The sequence below is a fragment of the Ursus americanus genome, chromosome 26 (genome assembly GCF_024610735.1).
Source record: "Ursus americanus isolate L20-20 chromosome 26, mUrsAme1.1.p, whole genome shotgun sequence".
NCBI lineage: Eukaryota > Metazoa > Chordata > Mammalia > Carnivora > Ursidae > Ursus > Ursus americanus.
In genome coordinates this window covers 11,669,073-11,691,957 of record NC_142152.1, presented here as the reverse complement: position 1 = coordinate 11,691,957, position 22,885 = coordinate 11,669,073, and the positions used below count along the sequence as shown (strand labels likewise).

Sequence of the window (22,885 nt, the reverse complement as noted above, 5' to 3'; positions counted from 1 at the left end):
ATCAGAAGATACAAATAAGAAAGAAAACAAGTACCATCTGTCATTTCACAACCCAGATACCTTCTAGTAATTTTTTGGAGTCAACTCTTCACTAAAAATGGAATTATAGGGGCACCTGGGTGCCTCAGTTAGTTAAGTGTCCGACTCTTGATTTCAGCTCAGGTCACCATCTCAGGGTCATGGGATTGAGCACAGAGTCAGGCTCCTCGTTGTGTGTGGAACCTGCTTAAGATTCTCTCTCTCTCTCTCTCTCTCTCTCTCTCTCTCCCCCTCTGCCCCTCTCCTCCCCCCCCCCGACCGCTTGCACTCTCTCTCTCTTAAAAAACATGGTATTATATACACACTGCTCTGGAACCTTTGACCGTAGTATATTATGAATATCTTTCTACATGTCGTCTCCTTTTGACTCCCAATGTCAGTGTTATCCCCATTGCTGGAGACACTTCCCTTCTTCCTTTCTCACTGGTGCTGAGAAGTGGGTGAGCTTCCAGCCCAACCTTCTTCCAGACAGTGAAAAAAGCTGCAAGGCCCAAGATTCACAGGCAACCTTTCCCACAGGCAAAGCTTTGAATGCGATTAGGCCTCCAGAGCGTGTGCTACAATGAACAAAATGTCAGCGGGCCCCTGAAGACGCTGGCGGGTGGCGCCCCTGCACCAGCTCGCCTGGTGCCCCGGCAACCGCACCAGGACTGCATCGCATCCCCGCCAGGGCAGGTCCGGGAGGGGCTGACCACTTTACCAGGGGCGTCCCCTCGCCAGTTCCAGATCAAGAAATCGCTAAAACCCCAAGCTAGGTTTGCTTTGAAAACGTTGGACTCTCAGGGATTTCTTGACTTCTCTCTGAGAGTGGTCAAGCCAGAGACAGTGCAGGCTCCAGAGTCAGGGGAATGATGTACCTTAATGCCCTGAGACCAAAAGCCCAGGGGCCCCGAGCAAGGAATCTCAGGACAGACGGAGACTGGGAGAATGGGAAGACGGGGCAGAGGTTCTGTTTACTTTAAGGCTGCATCCAAAGTGGCCACAACTCAAATGAAATGAAGAAACTAAAGAAAAGGGGCTCAGGAAGAACAGCCAAAGAAGAAAGAAAAGCATGGGGGGGATGGCAAGGCAGGGGGGAAGAATCTCATCTTCCACATTTGAGCAATGAATTACCTAACTACTAAGCCCCAAGAAAGCCTTCCCTCCGGGCCTAGGGATCTCACTCCAAGAACAGATCAGGACCCAGCGGGGCAGCCATGACTTCCCCTCTTCCACTGTTTTCCTCAGGGACACCCTGCTCTCACATAAAATAAATAAGAAAGATGATTTGGGAGTCTGCAGGCAACCTGAGGTTTTAAGAGGTAATAAAGGAAGGCTCCCAGAAGTTTTGCTTGGTCTCTAAGTGCTTTGGTTTTGCATTGCCATTTGAGACTCCCCAGATATGAACACAGGTCTCTCCGCTCCAGGCGTGGGGGGGGGGGGGCGGGGAACAAACTTGCATTTAGGATTCTTCAACGAATTTATGCTATTTCTGATGGCGGCAACTACAAAGCCGGTCAGACATGGTGATCTTTTCCCCACAGGTTCTGTTTCTCTGCCCCTTTCTGGAAGTGCCTGTTTGGTCACTGTTGTGGCCATGACGTGCGCAGCGTGGGTTTCCAGTTCCGATATGACTGATCTGGAACTCTGCACTGGAAACTGTGGTCTCACACCCAGCTGAGGTGGCAGTCACCCCGGGCCGGGACACGCACCCGGCCTGCTCCTAGCCACAGCCAGTTTGAAGCAGCAACCGTAACACGACTGAACCAGAATTAAATCCTGTCGGCGCACGCGTGCCTAAGGCAGGAGGTTCCACACCGGGCACTCGAAATCCAGGACAGACAGAGCTCACTTCCACCCCTCTAGAAAAGCACTCTGGCTTCCGGACTCGGTGAGCAGCCGGGGAAATTGCCGGGCCCCCGCCAACAGCCCCCCCCCCCCCCCCCCCCCCCGCCAACGGCCCCCGGGCTCACCTTGAGCGTGCAGCGCGCGGTGCAGCAGGGGCAGGAGCCCCGCCTGCCAGAAGGAGTAGCAGCCGTCCACCAGCTTGTTGCAGCGGCCCTGAAATCCACCTTCGAAGCGCATCTGCCGGCTGGTCACCCATTGCTGAGAATGACACAGACAAGGGAGAGGCAGTTGTAGGCGGAGGTCCCATCTCTTGGCCTCTTGGCACCGGCAGTCCCAGCGCGCTGGCCGTTACCTCCTCGCCCTCACTGCCGCAGACGCGGAGTGGAGCACTTAAGCTGGACCCTTCAGGGCAACCAGTACTGATCTCGGCTCCGTGCCTAACAGACAACAGACCACCTCTTCCCGGGTTTCAGGTGGGTTCTGGTGCTGACCGGATGAAGAGGCCAAGTTGGCCTGTAAGGAGGCCTGCAAATGTCTTCCCATAAACAAGGCTTAACTAGGAAATGTAAGGCAAGACCAGCAGGGGCTTGTTTCTAACCACTTTCCCTGCTCAGGGAAGTTTATTAAAAGCACTCAACTGGAATTCTGCGCTACATCGCATCAGATGATCTCAAACTGTTCTTTTGACTTGGCACCTGAAGAAATCCATCCCAGGTTTCTTAGCAAGTCACTTGCAGGGCTGGAAGCAGAAGCCATTATCCCAACCACCAATGGCAGCTCTGTGCGGTCCAGCCCCTCTGCTTCTCCGGGGGAACCTGGCTGGCTAACAGAAGAAAATCTTTCACTCCGACCCTGTAAAATGGCTCCTGATGTCACTCAGCTGTCACCCATGATGCTGCCCTTCCCCACTTATCTCCAAGTCTCCTGAACACACGCTGCTACCAAGATCAAGATAGCCCTGGGCTTGACCTCCGGGAATGAGCAGAACCAACTGGCTGAGCAGATAATGACATCTCCATTTCCCTCCCAGGCAGTTCCAGCCACCAGCCACCGACCTGCAGAACCATGGTGCAGAGCAGGGCACCTCCTCGTCCCCAGCCCCCTACTAGACTGAGTTCCAGAAAGGAGCCACCAAGGACCTTTTCTGGAATGGGGGGTCCAGCCCGCCTTTTAGTTAGCAGTTGTGGAGTTTAGATTATATCCCTGTTCAAGGCAACACTCACCGACAAGTCAAGTCCCAAGTTCTCAGAAGAAAGACATAAAAACTAGACTGCAGGGGCAGGCACAAGTATGTCCCCAGTGAGTCTTCAATGAGCCAGTGCTCTAGGGATGATGCCATTTAATGATAGTAGGCAAAGCATCACTCAAGGAAAGAGAAAACAGGTGCTACAGTGGGGAGTCCATTCTTCATTTTTGTTTTTGTTTTTGTTCTTTGGGTTTTGTTTTTTAAAGATTTTATTTATTTGACAGAGAGAGAGACAGCGAGAGAGGGAACACAAGCAGGGGGAGCGGCAGGCAGAGGGAGAGGGAGAAGCAGGCTTCCCACTGAGCAGGGAGCCCCACGTGGGGCTCAGTTCCAGGACCCTGAGATCATGCCCGGAGCCAAAGGCAGATGCTTAATGACTGAGCCACCCAGGCGCCCCTCATTCTTCAATTTTACTCACCCTACAGACTAAGGGTTGTTTTTTTCCCCCAGACTAATGGTTTTTAAGTTAGACTAAATAATTTTTTCCAGTGCTTAAGCCCAAGGGTTAATTCTCTTTCCCTTGGCTATATGAATTCATAAAATCCTTCAGACATGGGTCCTAGTTCTCCCAAAGTAAATGGAGGGGAGAGAGTGGTTTGGGTAAGAAGGACACTGACATTTATTGAGCACCTACTATATGCCAGGCTGGTTTATGGATTTTTTTTCTCCTTTAACCTTCTCAGTCCAGAGTGCTAACCTCTCCTTTTTAACCTTCAAAAAATTGTTATCTCTACTTTATAGAGGAGAAAAAAACTGAAGCTAAAACAGACAAATTTCCTACAGTCACATGGTTAGGAAGTGGTAGAGACAGGGCTCAAATCTAGACTATTGCCATTGTAACTGAAGCTTCTGCTAATTATATTCCTTATTTCTGCCTGGGAAATGGGACTTTCATATTTCATGCCTTATTCGTGAGCAGATTTTTAAATGTCTAACAAACTCTAAGTCTAGTGCACAAGGCTGGCCATTTCAGCATGAACCTTCCAGGAAAGTATACTATAGGAGGCTTCCTAAGGGTGAGGACAAAATACTGCTGGTCGTGTATCTACAGAGTTAACAGAAACTTTCTTGCAAGCTCATGATGGGTCTCATGACAGTTCCTATGATGAGAGGCTGACATCTGAACTTGGGGAGAGGAGATGAATGTCAGTAGCAGCTGGTTACTTTGAGGTCATGGTCGGGAGCAAATGCTTCCCAGAAGACGGTGGCAGGGGGTGTGTGTATGTTTGTACACGAGGCCTCTGATAATTTCAGTACAATCTAGTGACCCCTGAAGCTGACTGCTTTCTGAGTTCACTCTCAATACTTGTCAGGAACTTAGAGTCCAGACATACATGCCTGGGCTACCTGCTCAACGCAACCACCGTGCTCTGCGCAGCTCATTTAAATGTGGTTACGAAATGTTCACGCACTGTGGTCAGTAATAAAAGCTCGGCTTCAAAAGGCCTGTGAGCCTTCGTATGATGTTTCCTCTGAGAAGATTCTTTCTAAGACACATGACGACTTCTAAATTTAAGAGACTGAAGCTACAGCCTTGGAAGTATGAGGAAGGCACTCTGGCTCATGCCAACTGTGTGAGGGACTCAAGAAGACTGTGGAGTTGGTCTAACACACCACAGAAAGGGTCAGAACAGGAAGATGGAAAGGCAGGAAGGAAGGAGCCAAGACCGAGAGCAGACGTTCACCCCTCCCACTTTCTTGGAACAGTGCTGAGCGCCCCAACAACTGCACTGAAAAGCTTCATTACAGGACATTTAGTTCACGGGCTCAGGGCAGGAACTCTGTCGGCCCTTCCCACAGCCAAACAGTCCCAAAGCCTGTGAGTCTGAGCAGTCACATCACCGGGGGCCTGGGGCCCGAGACGAAGAGGGGTCAACAGACACTTACCAATAAGCTCTTCAAGTTCAAGGAACGTTCCTTCTTGAGGATGACCAGTGCGGCCAGGCCACAGAACGTGTAGCCGCCATGGGCTTCCATCCCCGGCACCCCACCAATTCCACCTTCCCAATTCTGACACCTAGGAGGAGATTGAGAAGAGCAGGCTGAATGGTCGGTGTCAACCAACGAGCGGCCGGGGGAGTGGGGGCGGGGCACAAGTGTGCAACTGTCCTGGATGGCAAAGAATGAGCTTGCTCAGGTCACCACATGAACCATCTCAGCTATGAACGGAAAGATGTCAGCTAATTAACTTATGCAAATGCCTTTCCCTCCAAAAAGGGGGGGGGGAGGGGACTCAGAAATGGTCTACTTATGTAACAAACATAGTATCTCAAATCTTTGCTTTTAGGGAAAAAGTTATAAAATCACATGTACAGTATGACAACTGGTATTTAAATGTTGTATCTATTGCTAGTATTTTTCCTCTTTTCTGTATTTTCAAAAAGTTTCTATAATGAACATAAATACCTCTATTACCATCAAAATAGACTTATTTTTAAATGATAACTTCCTATACATTCAAATTAGTAATTTATTATTATCATAATTGTTATTATTTGGGGTTACTATATGTTAATAGTGTATTCTCTAGTCATAAAAACACGCCTAATCTTTGGACCGGCAATATAGGGTCATTTCTAGGAATTAATCCTACAAAATAAGTAAAAATGATTCAAATAGGAGATTACAAGAATGTTTACCATACTCCCATTTGTAACAGTGAAATATTAGAAACAGCTCAGGAGCTCAACAGTAAGGGACTGGTTTTATAAATTATGGCATTTTGTACAACAGAAAACCACTCATTTAAAATGATGCCGTGAAGTATAAAGATGTTCCAAATACATTACATGAAAAAAGTTATAAAGTGACAATGTACTGTATAATTCTTCTGGAATTCTAGACAGATAGACACCAAATGTGTGGTTGGTGGTAGATTACAAGCGGTTTGGATGTTCCCCTTTTTGCTTGCCTATAATAAATGTCTTTTCTGTGAAATAAAGAAGTTTTCTTTTTAGTGTATTTTCCTCTGCAGTGTGGGACTGTCCTTCCAGTGCTCTCCGAGTATGCACACGGCCCGCACGCTGCAGGTGTGTCCGCCTCCAGTCCCAGCTGGAGAACAGGTGCACAGGTGGAGAAGCGCTTACTCCAAAACTTGGCAGGACTTCCGGATGGAAGAGGAAAGCAGCAGTAATACTGCCCGTCTTCCAGGCACCTCTCCCCAGAGGCCTGGCATCTTGGGAACTCACAGGCCTTTTTCAGAGCAGCCCCCGGGCCCAGGGACATCAAGTGCAGACTGCCAAGTCAAAAACGGGCTACTGTTCCCTGCCCAGACTCCTCTCCTCAGCACCTCCGTCTCAGGACCCTGCCACCCCCCAAGCGGCGAGGGCTCCTTCCCTCACGTTTGGCCGCATGGAGCAGAGGAATAGCTCAAGTGTGAAGGGTCTGGCGAGTGAGGCATATGCCGGGGCCCTCATAGCATTTTTCAACTTTCAAAAATATTTTTGAATTAAAAAAACCAGACAGGGTTAAAGAATAAAGAATGAGAAGTAACTCTCCTGCCCACCCTAGCCCCCCACCCTCTCAACAGCAGTGCCCTCTCAGTTTCTGTGCCTCCGCCTCTTTCTCTCTCTCTCTCTCCACACACACACACACACACACAAAGTGTGAACGCACATGATTTACATTCCACTTTTCATCCCTTTTTTACACATGGGAGCAATTTTAATCATTGTAAATTAGTACATTTAGTAAAATTCTTCGGGAGTGTCTTCTAGCTCAACCTAACAGATCGAGCACAAGAGCCCAGTAAAAGGAAAGGAAAAGAACTTCAAAAGGGATAAACCCACAAGGGTAAAGAGCATAGGCGAAGACATGAACACAGACAGGAGATAACAAAATTTCGAAAGCCAGGAAAGGAGAGAGATAAGAAGTAACGGGCCTAACAGATTAGAGAAACCTACACGAGCCCGGGGGCAGGAGGCAACAGAAAGCAGGGAGATGCGCTCCGGGGGAGGACCAGGAACCGGAGGCACGGGATACCTCGAGAAGTCGCATAGGGTGGAAACAAGTTAACTGGCTGCAAATGTAGGTAAGAATCAATGAGACTCCCAGGTACCCAGCAGAACACGGGGGCTTCAGGGGTTTAATCGAGACCATCTAACGCCAGGATATCCAGCACAGCTGAGAGCAGGAGGGACGCGCCACACTGAGCAGGGAATTGCGTGAGAACCTATAATCTGGACGCAAACACCCCCTACCCCATTTCCTCCTAGTATTTCACAAAGCGGGCTGCCAACTTCATACCCCAACCAGGACTCTGGAAGATCCTCCTCCGTGGAAGCAGATACGCCCAAGGGAAAACCCCAGTGGGGTGAAAGGCTGAATGCTGGCACGCTAGCTCTCCACCAGCTTTCCAGCACTTGGCTCCTAACTCCGAACACGGGACATTTCGGCAGTTATCTCACATGAAGGAGAAACTGGAGCAGACACGCAAAAATAACTTGGAGAAATAACACAGGGAGCAGAAGGAAACTTTTTTTTTTTTTAAAGATTTTTATTTATTTATTCGACAGAGATAGAGACAGCCAGCGAGAGAGGGGACACAAGCAGGGGGAGTGGGAGAGGAAGAAGCAGGCTCCCAGCGGAGGAGCCTGATGTGGGGCTCGATCCCATAATGCCAGGATCACGCCCTGAGCCGAAGGCAGACGCTTAACCACTGTGCCACCCAGGCGCCCCTGAAGGAAACTTTTTAGATAAAATATTATATGAGATAAAAATACTGCAAGAAGAAAATATGCCTGAAACAAGAACAGGAGAGTATATTTAAAAAGTATTTATTTTATAAATGAGAATAAAATAAGCTCCGGAAAATTTAAAACAGAATTGCAGAAATAAAAACTCAACAGAAGGATTAGAAAATAAAAGGTAAGGGAATCTCTCAGAAAGTACAATAAGAAAAATTAAGGGTGAAAAAAAACAGGCAAAACTATTTGAAAAATTAGAGGACCAACCCTACTTAGGGAGGTTGTAAAAGGAGCAAACACAGAAAACAGAGGGAAAGAAATTATCAAAGAAATAATATAACAAAGATTCTTGGAACTAAAGTATATGTAATTGCGGGCTGAATATACCGGCTGAGCGCCAAAAGAGATTAAAAAAAAAAAATCCATATCAGGTTCATCAGCATGAAGTTTCCAAACAGCAAGAATAAAGATTCCAAAAACACTTCTAGGGAGGGGGATATGGCGGGACAGAGAAAAAGAGAAACAAAATACAAGTGTCTGCCTTCAGCTCAGGTCATGATCCCTGGGCCCTGGGATCGAGCCCCCATCAGGCTCCCTGCTCGGGGGGAGTCTGCTTCTCCCTCTCCCTCTGCCTGCCGCTCCCCCTGCTTATGTTCTCTCTCTCTCTCCATCAAATAAATAAAATCTTAAATACACACACACACACACACACACACACGATGGATTGGGAATTCAACAGCACTGGGAGGCAGTGGTTAGCGTAACAGGCTTTGACCACTTACATTCCTTGTATTTCAGCTCAATATCCAATTCAATACCCACCATTTGACATACAAGGAAACCATAACATGGAGATGTGCCATAACTTGTCCAAAGCTACTAAATGACAAAACTGGGATCCAAACCCAGGTAGTCAGAGTTCCGTGTCTAGTAAGTGCCTAACAAACCGACCCTCCTGCAAACACTAGCCACACACTCTGGACAAAATACACAGAAACATTTTTTTCGAGGACTCAGTAGACTGAAAAAAGGCAGGCAGATTTTGGTGGGGATTTAAAAGCTGGAGCAGACGACAGCAGGCAGGCCGTCTCTTCCCTCCGCCACCCCATTTTTTTCTTCCCAGTTTGCCCTGAGGACGGTTGGTTGCGGTCACCCAGTGGGGGCAGCGGCAGGTCAGAGGGGTCGGTGGAAGGCAGCCGAAACAAATAGAAGGCCCACCATTTTTCTGGTAACAAGAACCAGGCTGACAGAAACTGAGAAGAAATACCAAAAAGAGGAGAGCCAGAGAAGGAAAACTCCAAATTCCGTGTTTACACGTCACTGACGTTTCTGCCTGACTCTGGATCACACATGCATCGGGCAAACTGAAATCAGCTTCTGACCCGAGAACTGACCAAACAGCGGAGCCACTGCCCAGTGCACGTGCGACAATCCGCGCTTCGGGTCTAACCAAGATGACTGCTGCTAAAACCAAGCCATCAACACTTGTTAGAGCAATCTAACAGAATCCTGTCCCCACGATATACTATCACCATGTCTACAATACAATCCAAAAATTACACGGCGTATGCAGAATCGGGAGTATGTGACATGCCAACGCCAAGATAGCCAGATGTTGAAATTACCACACAAGAATTTTAAAGCAGATATTGTAACTATATATTTACCTCAGGGAAATGGAAAAAAATACACTTGTAATGAATAAAAAGATGGCGACGCTTAACTGAGAAAGAGAAAGTGTAATAAAGAACCAAACCCAGGCAGTTAGCTCAAAAGCCTCTAGTCTCAATCTCTAAACTAGACCTACCTTCCCAGTAAGTATTACACACCAGGTCTTCAGTAAATGTTCGTTATTAATACTGTTAGCCTTTCCACAATGACACCGGAAGCCAGAAGATAATGGAGGAATGCTAAAAAAATCTGAAGGGATACAGTTGATACAGTTTCCAGTTTAGAAATCTCTAACCAAATAAAATCTCCATCAAGTGTGAGACTAGAATAACTATACTGCACAATCTTAAAAATTCATCTCCTAAGTGCTCTCGGGTGGGATCTACTGGAGTATGTGCTTCATGAAAATGTGTAAGAAAGCCAAGAAAAAGGAGGGCAGGGGCTTCAACAAAGGAGAGAAGTGAAGTGAATTTCACGCTGAAAGGAAGCTTCTGGATGCCTGCTGTGCAACAAGCTGAGAGCAATCTGTCCAGACTGAGGCAGGAGGACAGAGGGCTCCAGGAAGGAGAACTCAAAACACACACACACACACACACACACACACACACACACACACACACACGAGAACTGATACATTACCTAAAGTGTTTGCATTGAGAGTGATTTTATAGCTCTGGCAGAAAATCTAGGAATAAATTCATGATGTATACATTTTTAAAAAGAGGTAATGATTAATTTGAGGAAAATAAAAATTACATAGGAAAGTAAATATGATCACAGTTTACCATCTGATTTACCTGTAAATTATATTTTCATAGTAATAGGTACCACTTTGGTAAGAATAAAGATGTAAAAAACAAAATAATACAGCTTGGATATTATCCCATAATAGTACATAGGTATCTACTATACTTTTCCTTTTCTTTTTTTTAAATCACGAGATGCTTGAAGCGTCTAGGAAAGTACAGCACATAATACATAGAATGTACATGTATGTAACACCTAGGTTTAATTGAGTCCAATACACTTCTTTCTTTCATTTTGGAGGAATGAACCCTTACAGATACAGTGGAAGTCTCCCGTGGACATGGGCAGGCATCTTTTGATTTCATTTCCTCTGCTCTCCCTGAGAAGTAACCACCATCCTGAATTTGGTGCTTATCCTTCCCATGCATGTTTTGAAATCACCACATGTGATTCTTCCCATAAACAATATAGAATTATTGTGCATGTTTTCAAATTTTAAATAAACGTGCTAATCTGCATGTTTCAACGTCCTTTGTTTTAGCTCAGTGTCGTTTCTGAGATCTCTCCATCTGGGTACACGTGGCTCTGGTTCATTCATTTATATTGCAGCGTGACGATACCACGACTCTCTCCACCTTGTGCTTATGCACATTTAACCCATTTCTGGGTTTTGCTATCACAGACAAGTCCTACGTGTGTCTCTTCCGTGCATGTGTGTGAGTTTCGGGAGGTGTGCGGTTATTGGGACATTAGCGAGGGCATCTTTAAGGTATTACCAAATTACTCTCCAAGCTGGTTAAATCCATTTAGATGCCCACAAGCACTGTTTGTGCCGGGGGTTGATCCTTGCCAATCTACACAATAATACAACATTGAAGAAAGTTTGGGGAATAAGCCTGTAAAGTATTTTTGAAATGCACAGTGCTACCAGCCCAATCCATCTCTTGTAATTTTACATTCCCTTCCATTCCTTTTTCATTTCCTTTATTTTCAGAATCTTGACCACCTGCTTCCTAAGAGGCTGGGACAAATCCCGGCATCTCTCACCTTGCTATCCATTCGGCAGTGCCCTCAAAGAGGTCTGGAGTGATGATGTTGGTCAGAGAAGCTACGGAGGCAGCACAGTACGCGCTTCTGGAAGGACAGAAACGGAGGGGATAGCGTTAAGCTTTAAGGAAGAGCTGAACTAAGGTTCATTGAACTCAGGCGGATTGCTCCCTGCCTGGTAAGCTGCAACCACCTCCTGTCCTCACTCTTGGCACTCGGTCAGTCCTCCTGGGTCTCCGACAGAGAGGCTTGACATTCTGTTTGGATAGGGTTGCTCACAGCATGGCTTCAGAAAGAACATGACATTCTAGTCTCCCTACCTCCACATGGTCAAATCTACATCAGAGGAAATAAGAGCCATATCAATTCATGTCCAAAGGGAATTTAGCTCTTCTTTCAAAGACCTATCGTGGTTCCCAAACTTCCACGGTGTCATTCGGCTATTTCTGATACGCTCGTTCATTCGACGTCAGTCATGTTTTAGACCCAGGATTTCTGTTTATAGCATGGACACATTCAAGTGTCTGCAACAGCCACTCCAGAGCAGGGCACTAGACCCTAATGGCTGCTTAGGCCAGACGAGAGGCACAGGAATACAAGAGTCCACTCAGATACTTTCCGTAGGCCTTCAGAGGGAGAAAAGAGCTTTGATTTCACACACCCCACCAGGACGTGTACACACATGCGCGTGCGCACACACACACACACACACACACTTTTAAATGAAAAACAAAGAGAACATTTTTTTTTTTTTTTAATGTTATCCTACTTGATTTGGAATAATTCTTGCCATTCCATCCTGCCAGCCCTAATTCTTCTCAGGACGCATTTTATTTCAGCTTCTCCCTTTTTTACGGAATGTATATACAAACCGTGTTTTCTTTCCTTCTACGCCCTTTTCAAATATCCAGCATCTCAGCTCCATTTTACGATGAAGACAAAAACTGTTTGTTCTAATTCTGCTAACAGATCCTTTTTCTAAGGGCTCCTAAGGAATATAAAAGGGAGGAAAGAGAAGGGTCTCGTTTCCATACCGTTCAATATGGACCTAATTACTAAGCCAAACTTAGGAGGTGTTCCGAAGAACTCTCCGCGGAAGCTGCAAGCTTTATTACGCTCCCCCTGCCTTTTGATCAGCTGCTCACGCCGGCCACGGCTCGGCAGAGGCTGAGTGAGCCCAGCGGGCATCAGAAGCGTGCAAGAGTCCTACGTGCCAAACATTATCATCGACCATCAGCTAACTTCAGAGGGCTGATCTCATTTCTTGGAGGTTTTGAGCCTCTCAGAGGGGTTCCACAGTATTTGCTCTTGAACCCTAACGTAACCTCTCAGGTGGAGAGATGGCCGACAATGCAGTTTGCCTCTCACAAAAGGCAGAATGGAGACGTGATGCCAGAAGCCACGAGTCCTAGATCGCACACTGAAACGGGGAGGGAACAAAACACACCTTCTTCGTGCCGTTTCTTCCTCTCTCCTTCTAGCTGCTCATCACATCTCTCAAATTTGTTCACTACTCTCCATCCTCTCTGCTGTCCCCCAGATCCAAGGCACCCCGATCAAGCTCCTGCCTGGTCTTCCTCCCTCCAGCCCTGAAACCAGACGACTTGTACTAAAACACTGCAACCTATTTGCTGCAACTGGAGAAGTTCTAATAAAACACAGATCAGATCACCTCACTCCCTACTTAAAACTGGCCAGTGGCTTCCCACTGCTCTTCACCTCCCACTTCTTAAGGTTTCAGGACCCCTCAGTCTGGTCCCAGCCTGCACTTCCACCTTCACTTCTGCCCACAAGGCCTTCTATAAATCAGCAACACGAACCTGCTTTCTTGAACACACCCTATGCCCTGTCACCTCCACTTCGGCAAATGCTGGGTCTCCGTCTCCCCCCTCCCCTCACGGAATGCTCCAGGTTCTAGAACCCAGATTAGGCGGTCAGTAACTGCTCCTTTCTTGAGACTGAGAAAGAACGGCGCTTGCTAGGAGTTCACTGCGGTCTGATCACCGGCAGCACACCTGTGCCATGAAGCCCTGAATGAGCTCATCCTGGAAACTATTAGGAATCAGGACAGACGGGAAAGATCAAGAGGCCACTCTGACCCAGAATGAGACCTACTAGCTTCCAGATGCCCAAATGCACTGCCCCCCCTCCCCCGCCAACTTCGGCTTCTCTCCCAGTCAAACCCACTCAACAAGCACTCTGGAGTCCTGGCTGACGCTTTCAGGCAAAGGACAATTAAATACCAAGCAAGAAATGATGGAACGGGGGTACTAGAAACCAGGCAAAGCAAGGAAGCATTTGCATCTCTGATCCTATGGACCGAGCCTGTCACTGGAGGAGCTTAGGTACAGGTGAGATACGGCTGCAGGCTCTTGGGTGGAACAGATCGATTTTCCTGGAGAAGTCTTCTAGCACTTGTCTAGCAGATATAAATAAGAACCCAGAAAAAACTCACGCTGGAACTAATAAGCTAGAGAATAATCATATCTGAACAAGGCATGTGATACAGTGGCAAAGCAATCCGGCTTTGCCTCCTAAGGTCAGGAGTTTTAAAAAACTAAATTTTGAGATGGTGCATATTCAGCTGGACTATCTGTAGAACAGAAAGGAAAATGTAGTGTCTGTGAGGGAGGAAAAAACTTTTAACCTTTACCTTAAGAAGAGTCAACACAATACTGCTTTTCCTCAGTAGTTATACTGGCTTTGTTGGCATTTACGAGGTTAAACACAAGACAACAGGCTCCAAATGGAGTCACTTATGCTAAAGCCCCGTATCACCAAACTGAAACTTAATCATAGTTTCAGCGCTCCAGAAACGAAATCTTAAACCAGTTCATCAGGAAGCACTGGTTGGGTCATCTGCCTGATAGAACCCTGCTGTCCCCTAAAGGAAAGTAACCCCACAATAACTGACCCACTTTTTGCCTAGTCTAACTTCCTTGTTCCCGGTTCCTTCTGCCCATAAAAGTCTCTCATTTTGTGTAGCTCCTTGGGGCATCTTTCTATCTCCTGGGTTAGATGCAGCCATTTCGAATAGATTTTTGCTCAAATGCTTACATTTTTTAAATATGCCTCAGTTTATGTTTTAACAACAGACACTGGGCTGGTATGATATAATAAAAATATATATTTGGTCTTCTCCCAGATTCCTGGTACAGCGCTCTTAAAACTCTTGGAATTTCCTGAGTGACAGGGGTGACAGGAGAGCCTGGAGAGTCTCTAGTTATTCGGAACAAGCCCTGGTCAAGCACACCTGCGTTATGCTAATGAGGTGACTCCTGGAGGGTGGGCTGCTTGCCAAAGGAACTGACCGCATGATCAGAGGGTTGGAACTTTCAGCCCCGCTCCCCTGAGGAGAGGGGCTACAGGTTGAGTTAACCACCAAAGGCCAACGATTTCATCAATCATGCCTACACAAGAGAACGTCCATAAAAACCCTAAAAGAAGGGATTTGGGGAGCTTCCGGGTTGGTGAATGCATCCATGTGCCTGGCGGGAGGGTGGCATACCCCAACTTCACGCGGACAGAAGTTTCTGCACTCTGGACCCTTCCAGACCTCGCCCTATATACCTCTTCATCCTTCATCCTTCATCCTTCATCAGCTGTTCATTTGTATCCTTTATAATATCCTTTGTAATCGACCAGTAACTAAAGCGTCTCCCTGAGTTCTGCGAGCCATCGTAGCAAACTACTGAACCCAAAGAGAGGTCATGGGAACCTCTGATTTGTAGCCAAGTCAGACGGAAGTGTGGGTAACACGGGGACACACACTTGTGACTGGCATCTGACTGGGGGTGATCTTGTGGGACTGAGCCCTTAACCTGTGGAATCTGAGCTAAATCTGGTTAGCTGGTGTCAGGATTGTTTAACATGAGGAAAAAAAAACACACGTTTGGTGTTTGGTGTGGGAAGTGTTGTAAGAAACCTTTTTTCCAGGGAAGAACAGATTTTTGGTTTGAATGGACATGTTACACTTTTCTTTTCCTCCCCCTTTACTTTCAAACCAATGGTTAAGCCAGAAAATTAATCAACTTGTAGAGAAGCTAAACATATTTACAGGTAAAGCAGTAAGATGACTTTGCTATAGAAAGCTCGACAAACCATATTTCTCTGACTAAATAATACGAATTTGGTATAAAATCTCAATGATCCACAACCTTTGAGAAATGACTTAGTGAATTCCCCATATGCCTCAGTAATCTCCTGCCAGATGAGTGAGCTGCTTGCTAGGTACATTCGATCATTCTAGAGTGAAATAATAATTTTGAGCCAACTGGTTTTAATCAGTTATTCAAACTCTATTTCCCTGCACTCTACGGGCCCCCAAGGGTTTTTGCACCTCTCAAAGCAATCCTCATACAGGTGATAGACATTCTCACCATTTCATCAAATTCATTCAGAAAATATTTACTAGGTCCCTACTGGGCTTCCTTCCCCGTTCCTATCCCAGAGAGATGAAAGATTATATTACACTCTACTGTTATTATATGTGATGGTATGTCATTTTCTATCAACCAAATAAGTTTTTGACTCTTAAAAGCATTTGATTTGTTCCTGTCTTACTTATATTTGGACATTTACATAGAAGAAGGCAAGTGACAGTGACACCTGAGGACATCTGTCTCGTGTTTGCCATGATTATGAACTGTGTCCCTGACACATCATTCTACGTGTCATTCTGTGAGACAAAGCAGCAGATTTTCCATGTTGTTCCTTGGGTTTGGCAGATAAGCTCTAGAATCTACTGATGCAGCAGCCTGAGAAAAGCCCCACTCACCTCACATCCACCTCGCCTCCAACGTGCATGAGAAAAGAGCCATCGGGTTGCTTCAACGAGTACAAATACCGAAGAAGCTTCTCTCTGGGAAACAAACAGGCGAGAGGCGGGAGACAGCAATGGTCAGTGCAGTGTCAGCAGGCGGCCGCCCGCTGGGGGTCCCGCACTGCTGGCTTTGGCTGTACCTGTTAATGACGCCATAGGCCTCCTCCGTGCCAATGATGCAGAGCGCGTTGACTGCTGCATACGTGGGTGCGAGATGCGGGTACTGGCCAGGGCCCCCTCCAAAGCCACCTTCTGGACTTTGACACAGCTCCAGGAACCGACACACGCTAGGTACACAGCCAAAGGAAAAACCAAAGTCAGCCAGCATTCATTTCAAAACATCGAATTCCACCGGCGTCCATGACTTTCCCTCAAAAGGGGAAAAAAAACCCTCTCCTCCCAACTACTGAACATATATTGAATATAATTAACCTCTGAAAAGGGCCTAACTCTCTACCCTGCTATTTTGAATGCCCTTCTTTCCGAGTTTTGCATTTAAGGACCCGCCTAGCTGTGAAGCAAGGAGCAGAAGGCCAGGCAGAGACCAACAGCTTTTCACAGAATTGGGAGTAAGTCTCATGCCTCTTGACCAAATTTTTCCCATATTTTCCCCTCGGTTCATCACGCCGCATCTGTGGACCCAGCCCCTTCTTGCCTCTGAGGTCCCTAAACTGAATTTTGCCTAAATTTTGATGGTGCCCAACCTCTGTCCACACTGACCACCCTGGTCTGGAGCCGCCACCTAGGCCCACCCAGGATATTTAAAGAGATACCTTCTTATTCCCATTGCCACCTAAGCCGCAGGGCTTCTGACTTTTATTCCTACCACCACCAAGAAAGAAGCTTCTAATGGAGTCTGCCTCCATGGTTAGAACAAAAGAGAAGTGGACTTCTATCGCGCTCCCCTCAATTGTGGCGAACGTCAGCACTGCTGACTCACATCACACAGATTCACCTGGGCCTGTAGGCTTTTGGAGAATTTTACACACTCATCCACAGAGGCTACAGCTCCGCAACTGAGAGAACTGTTTACTGAGGGTTTGCCTCCAAGCATGGCATCAGGTGGCCCAGAAATTACATTCTTGTCTGAGGTCAAACCAAGGGAGCCCCATGTGTCCAAGGTCCTCTGAAGTTCACCAGGAAGAGGTGCCCCAGGAAAGTCCTGGTTATTGAGCTCTTTCCCCACAACTCAGCCGGGATCACAGGCTTCCTATTCGGACAAGCTTCCATTGAAGAGAACAAGCTGCAAATCTCTGCCCTAGTGCTAAGAGCCTTCTTCCCCTGGACTCTTTGATCTCCCTCTTTCTTATCTACCGCTGCCAGAGAGACCACATAGAGTCCGGCTCGTCTCCTCTAGGGCACAAGCTTATTATGGCTTTTCCACATCCTATCTGATGACTTTTGATTTCAGACCTCCCATTATCTCACAGGCGCAGCAATAGAAAACGCTGCTGACTCGCTGCTGGAGCTCTGAAGTCTTCACAGGTTAAAAAAAAAAAAAAAAATTACTTCTACCTGCACCTCTGATTTTACTGCGGGAACCACGAGGATTGAAGTGGAAGTTGATCATCAGAGAAGGAAGACAGTACTGTGGCGTATCCGTAATATCAATTGATTTTCACTGAGAAAATGAGCTTGTTCCTAACATATTTTCCAAACCTTCATCAATTCATATCCTATTTCCGGGAAACAAATAGCTAATAAATTCATGTCCTGACAAAGTCTGGCTGCACTGGCATACAAAGAGTTTTCTGTATCACAAAAACAAAAGGTTTTAGTTGATATAAAACTTAACAGCACATTAAAAAAAAAATGAAAAGAAAAAGAGTCACCTAGTTATCCATTCTCCTTCCCAGCTCCCAAGATAGAATCGTGCCAAATCCAACACCCCTGACCCTGTAGCCTAGTGTCTGGTGAGCTGGGATCTGAATGTACCAGACACCTTGAAACCATCCCTCCATGCCAACCTCCCTCAGCTGACATACAGCATCTGACTGGCCATGGGGCTATGCTGGGGGGCAGGGCTGGGCTTTGCTGGACTCTGAGACGCTTCCATATTACAGAACATTCTGCTCCAGAGGCCTTCCGACTCACACCTTAAGGAACTGGCAAACTGACCATGAAGCTACCAGCCGTCAACTAGCAGAGTTCTTAGCAACTCTGAAAACCAAAATGTGAATGAGACTTCTATCTATAGTAAGGGGGAGGAAAAACTTATCTTAGAGACCAGAAATTCATCAACTAGTTAAAAAAAAAAAAATCACAAGCAGGAAACACGGTGCAAATACCAAGAGTGGCAGACTTTGTGAAAGAGCAAGTTTGCATGCATCACTCATTTAGTCATATGACTAAAAGGGCTAGGAGACCTGTTTTCCTTCAAGTCAGCAAGGTGTTTCATTCTAGCTAACGTGACAATGACCAACAAAGTGGGAAACTATCTTTAAGATTAGGGACTTTCAAACCCAAAATGTGTGTATCACAATCATTGGAGTGCGAGTAGAGAAAACAGAGATGCAGGCTTGTTGAAGGAGAAACAAGACTGGGCCTCCATATTTTTACCAACTTCCCAGATGACGTTAATACAAAGTTTGAGAACGACAAGTCTTAGCTGAGCAATTAGAATCCCGTGGGGGATGATTTTTAAAGACCCAATGCCCAGGCCACACCTATAACAATGAAATCAGAATCACTGAGGATGGGACCCAAGTGGCCATACTTTTTAACATTCCCATGTGGCTCCAATGTACAGCCAAGTATCAGTGTCTCTCAAACTTGAGTGCACACGGAAATCCCCTGAGAAGCTCGCTGGAATGCAGCTCTGACTCAGAAGAGCGAGATGGGTTTGAGTCTGCCCTTTCAGCAAACTCCAGGTGACAGCAATGCCACTGGTCTGGGGAGCCACATTTTGGGTAGCAGTGTGGGAGATCTGTGCTGTCCAATAGGCAGCGACTAGCCACATGAGGCTATTTAAATTTTACACTGAATTATTTAAATTAAGTTAAATTAATTTAAACTTTAACTCCTCGGTCACACAAGCCACACTGCACCTGTTCAATAGCTACATGTCTCCAGTGGCTCCCACAAAATAGAGAACATTTCCATTACTGTGAATATCGAACATCCACGCTCTATCATTCAACTATTAAAAAGTATGTGAGACCTGTAAGGAGATCAAGTTCAAAGCAAGAGTATCAACCTTGTAAGGGGTTTACTCAGACTTTGAGGTGAGATGGTTGAAGACTGACCTAAAGTGGCTGATTCTGGGCACCACTGTCACCAACTTGGAAGAAGGACTCTAAAGCATGTACAGTGAACAAGCAAATAATTCCAAAGGAGCAGAGAAACACCTCCAAGGTGAGAATTAAAGTCCAGAATAATATAAAACAAATCAGAAGCACATAAGAATAAAACAAATGAAAGCACGGACAAGTTAACAGCTAATATACTTAGGGACGCTAGGAGTGGGGGGTGAGTTAAAGCATAGTAATATACGATGGGAAAGGACTGGGAACATAGGAGAAAAAGGACCAGAGGTTAGGGCCCATGAGTTGTGAACACAAATGAGAACACTTGTTAAGAGCATCATAAACACAGTGCTGGGGGCACCTGGGTGGCTCCGTCCATTAAGCATCTGCCTTTGGCTCAGGTCCTGATCTCAGGGTCCTAGGATGGAGCCCAGCGTCAGGCTCCTTGCTCAGTAGGGAGCCTACTTCTCTCTCACCCCCTGCCCCTCCACCCTGCTCGTGCTCTCTCTCAAATAAATAAATAAAATCTTAATTAATTAATTAATTAAACACAGTGGTCACAACTGTATCTGGCTCAAGCCTCCATTTTTCAACTCAAAGGAGGTTTTCAACTCCAAGGTACCATACAACTTGAGCTGAGTGCGAGGGAGAGGAAAAGTCCTTCCCGGCAGAGGCCAGCAGTGAACGGGTGAAAGGCAGGTGGGCTCTGCACCGATCCCAGGAGCCCAGTGTGGCCTGCAGAGTCTGACACGTTGTTTGACTCCACCAAGAGCGGCCATCCTCTGGACGCTGCTCTTCTGGAACTATGGTCAAGGCTGAAGTCGGTCATTTTAGAGCAGGGCTTCTCCACCTTGGCACTACTGACATTTTGGACTGCATAGCTGTTCGCTGTGGGAACTGTCCTATGGAGGATATGTGGCAGCACCCCTGACCTGGACCCACTAGCCCCCAGAGGCGTCTGGCCCAAAAATGCCCAGAACACAAAGGACGAGATGAGGTATCTTCATAGAAAGGTAAGGAAACAGACAAATTGTATTTAAAAATTAAAAGGAAAAATATTTAAAGAGCTATTAAGAGGATCAGCTACTAATAACCTTTTGAAAGGGAAACAGTAGAACACTGACACATGAAAATTTAAATTTAGTATTTGGAAAAAACTTTATAAGCGGAGAAGTCCTAAAACAATTAGGTTAGAGACAATTTTTAGCTCTTACAGGAGCTAACAACCTAACTTTAACAGTACAGTGGTCTCCCTGTGGTTTCACTTTGTGTGTTACATTCAAGTAGTTTTCAATAACAAAGCATGGGATTCTCATTAAAGGGTGCTTCCTTCTGTGCTGCAATATCACCAACAAATGTACTTAGTCTGGTTCCAAGATATTCATGTATTTCAGGTAAACATGTGCAAATGTGTAGACAGTCTCTCCAGAGTGGCAAGCTATACTCCTACCTATGAATATACTGTTCTTGAAAGGTCGGTCTGAGACCAGCAGTAAAAACCTGGCCTTGCTGGCTTCAGCTGGCAGTCACAGTAGCTGAAAAAGTGATTCTGTCCACTAGAGGGAACTCAGCCTATCATACTGTTCCCTAAACAAACAGAAGCACAACACTGAATAAAACAGGAAAGAGAAACGTGTGTGTGTGTGTGTGTGTGTGTGTGTGTGTGTGTGTGTGAGAGAGAGAGAGAGAGAGACAGAGACAGAGACAGAGAGACAGAGACCTATACTAGGTGGTGGAGAGAGAGAGAGAGAGAGAGAGAGACACCTATACTAGGTGGTGGAGTGGGGAAGGAAAAGGACAGGAAAATAATAATACTCCAGACCTAACCTCTGCACCTCAATACCTGTATGAAGAGGGGAATAGAAACGTGACCACGTTTTCAAAGCGTTTCTTTTCTCTGTGCAAAATAAACAAAAAGGCAATATCCGATATCAGATTGTCTTTTAAAAAACCCCCATATTTTAAGTCAGTAAGATTTCTCCGTATCTTACTAAAAATAGTTTATTCCCTTATTTGTCAAAGCTACTAAGCTTGTTGATAACAGATATTATTTGCACCTAGAATTAACTGTCTGCTAGGCACAAAACAAAATTCACTATTGGGAAGTTCAAGGAATTCTTTAAAAGTTTGTTAAATCAATATCCAGAAGAACCACAAGTAAAGACTTGAAGGCAGCTGGGAAGCAGAAAGTCTCATCACTATCGCGTGGTGTTTGAAATTAGAACAAACCAGCTTTTTAGATTTAAAGCATTCTTTTAACTACAAAACAATAAAGTAAATAACATTTTAAAACATGCAAATAACCCCCATCCAGAAATAACTACTACCAGGTGTGTGCACGTTTTGGTTTTCTCTAGGCATGTAACCAGCTATATTTTTCACCTTCAGAAGTTGAATCTTTTTAACCACCTTTTTTCACTTAAATCATGAACATCTTTCTACATAAATGTATGCATTTTTAAAGATTTTATTTAGTTATTTGAGAGAGAGAGAGCATGAGCAGGGGGAGCGGCAGAGGGAGAGGGAGAAGCAGACAGCCCCCGGAGCAGGGAGTCCGCATGCATCTGTATAAACAAATATGCACTTCATATGTATACATTCTTATTAAAGTATAACTGATGTGTTCCATTTAGTTTCAGGTGTACAACACAGTGATTCGGTATTTGTATATATTGCAAAATGATCACAGCAAGTCTAGATAACATCTGTTACCTTTAGGTTTTAAATGGCTGCCCAGTATTTCACTGTCTGCACTGCACCGTATTTTACTTAAGCTTCAAATACACTTTAACACATCCCTACTGTGGGTATTGGGGTTGCGTCCAGTTGTTCACTGTGAAAAGCCCTTTAAAGGGGTCCTCTCCTCCTATCTGACGTTACCACGAACGCCGCTCTGACACTTCCTGAGCAAAGCCTTACCTATACAACACCAAGTCTATGACCTAGAGCAAACCCAAAATCGATGCTGACCCAGGTGTGACCCCAGGTCTTCCTCTTCAGGAACCACGTCTTCCTCCCGGGCACACCTGTTCTTCTCTGCCCCCGAATCCTCTATTTCTCTTTCTCTTCTCTCATGTGCGACTCTCCCGTTGTCCTGCTGTACATCCTGATTGTGTATGTGTGGGGGAGAAACTTCCCAAACAATCCACAACCCCCAACTGGTATTTCAAAAACACATGGGCCTTTGACAATTAAATTCCTGTTATTGCAGAAACTGGGTCCAATTCTACTTCCACAGCTAGAAGCAACTAGGCTTTCGGCAGCACCATGATGAGGACAATGCGTATCTTTCCTCTCCCTCAGAGAGCAGCGAACACATCACAAGGGTTAATTGCCTAATTCTTTATTATCTTCCCCATCCACAGTCATCACAAGACACCCTGCCCAGGAAGGCAAGAATGAGAGGTTATTGTTAAGACAGAATGAATGAGACAATGTGTGGTTCTGTTCTTCTGACCTGACAGTGTGACCCAGGCAGGGGCACTGGGACCAGGGCGGGGCCAGGCTAGCCTGCACGCATCCTCACACAGCCAGCGCTGCGTGCTGCGAGAACGTG

The 22,885-nt window shown here is 45.9% G+C and overlaps 1 protein-coding gene and 1 long non-coding RNA gene across 2 annotated transcripts in view; one reads left to right on the top strand and one right to left on the bottom strand.

Moving 5' to 3' along the window:
- Window positions 1-22,885, bottom strand: part of FNTB (farnesyltransferase, CAAX box, subunit beta) — a 61,507-nt gene that overhangs the window by 10,844 nt on the left and 27,778 nt on the right. Inside the window, exons 5-9 of the mRNA XM_045810579.2 lie at window positions 16,225-16,371; window positions 16,040-16,123; window positions 11,263-11,349; window positions 5,000-5,129; window positions 1,992-2,124 (exon numbers count right to left, since the gene is read on the bottom strand). Coding sequence (XP_045666535.1) covers window positions 1,992-2,124; window positions 5,000-5,129; window positions 11,263-11,349; window positions 16,040-16,123; window positions 16,225-16,371 — 581 coding nt within the window. The remainder of the gene's footprint in view (window positions 1-1,991; window positions 2,125-4,999; window positions 5,130-11,262; window positions 11,350-16,039; window positions 16,124-16,224; window positions 16,372-22,885) is intronic.
- On the top strand, window positions 6,801-12,920 carry LOC123800742 (uncharacterized). Its single transcript, XR_006782004.2, has 3 exons — window positions 6,801-7,142; window positions 11,210-11,440; window positions 12,803-12,920. It is a non-coding gene; the product is annotated as an uncharacterized LOC123800742 (long non-coding RNA).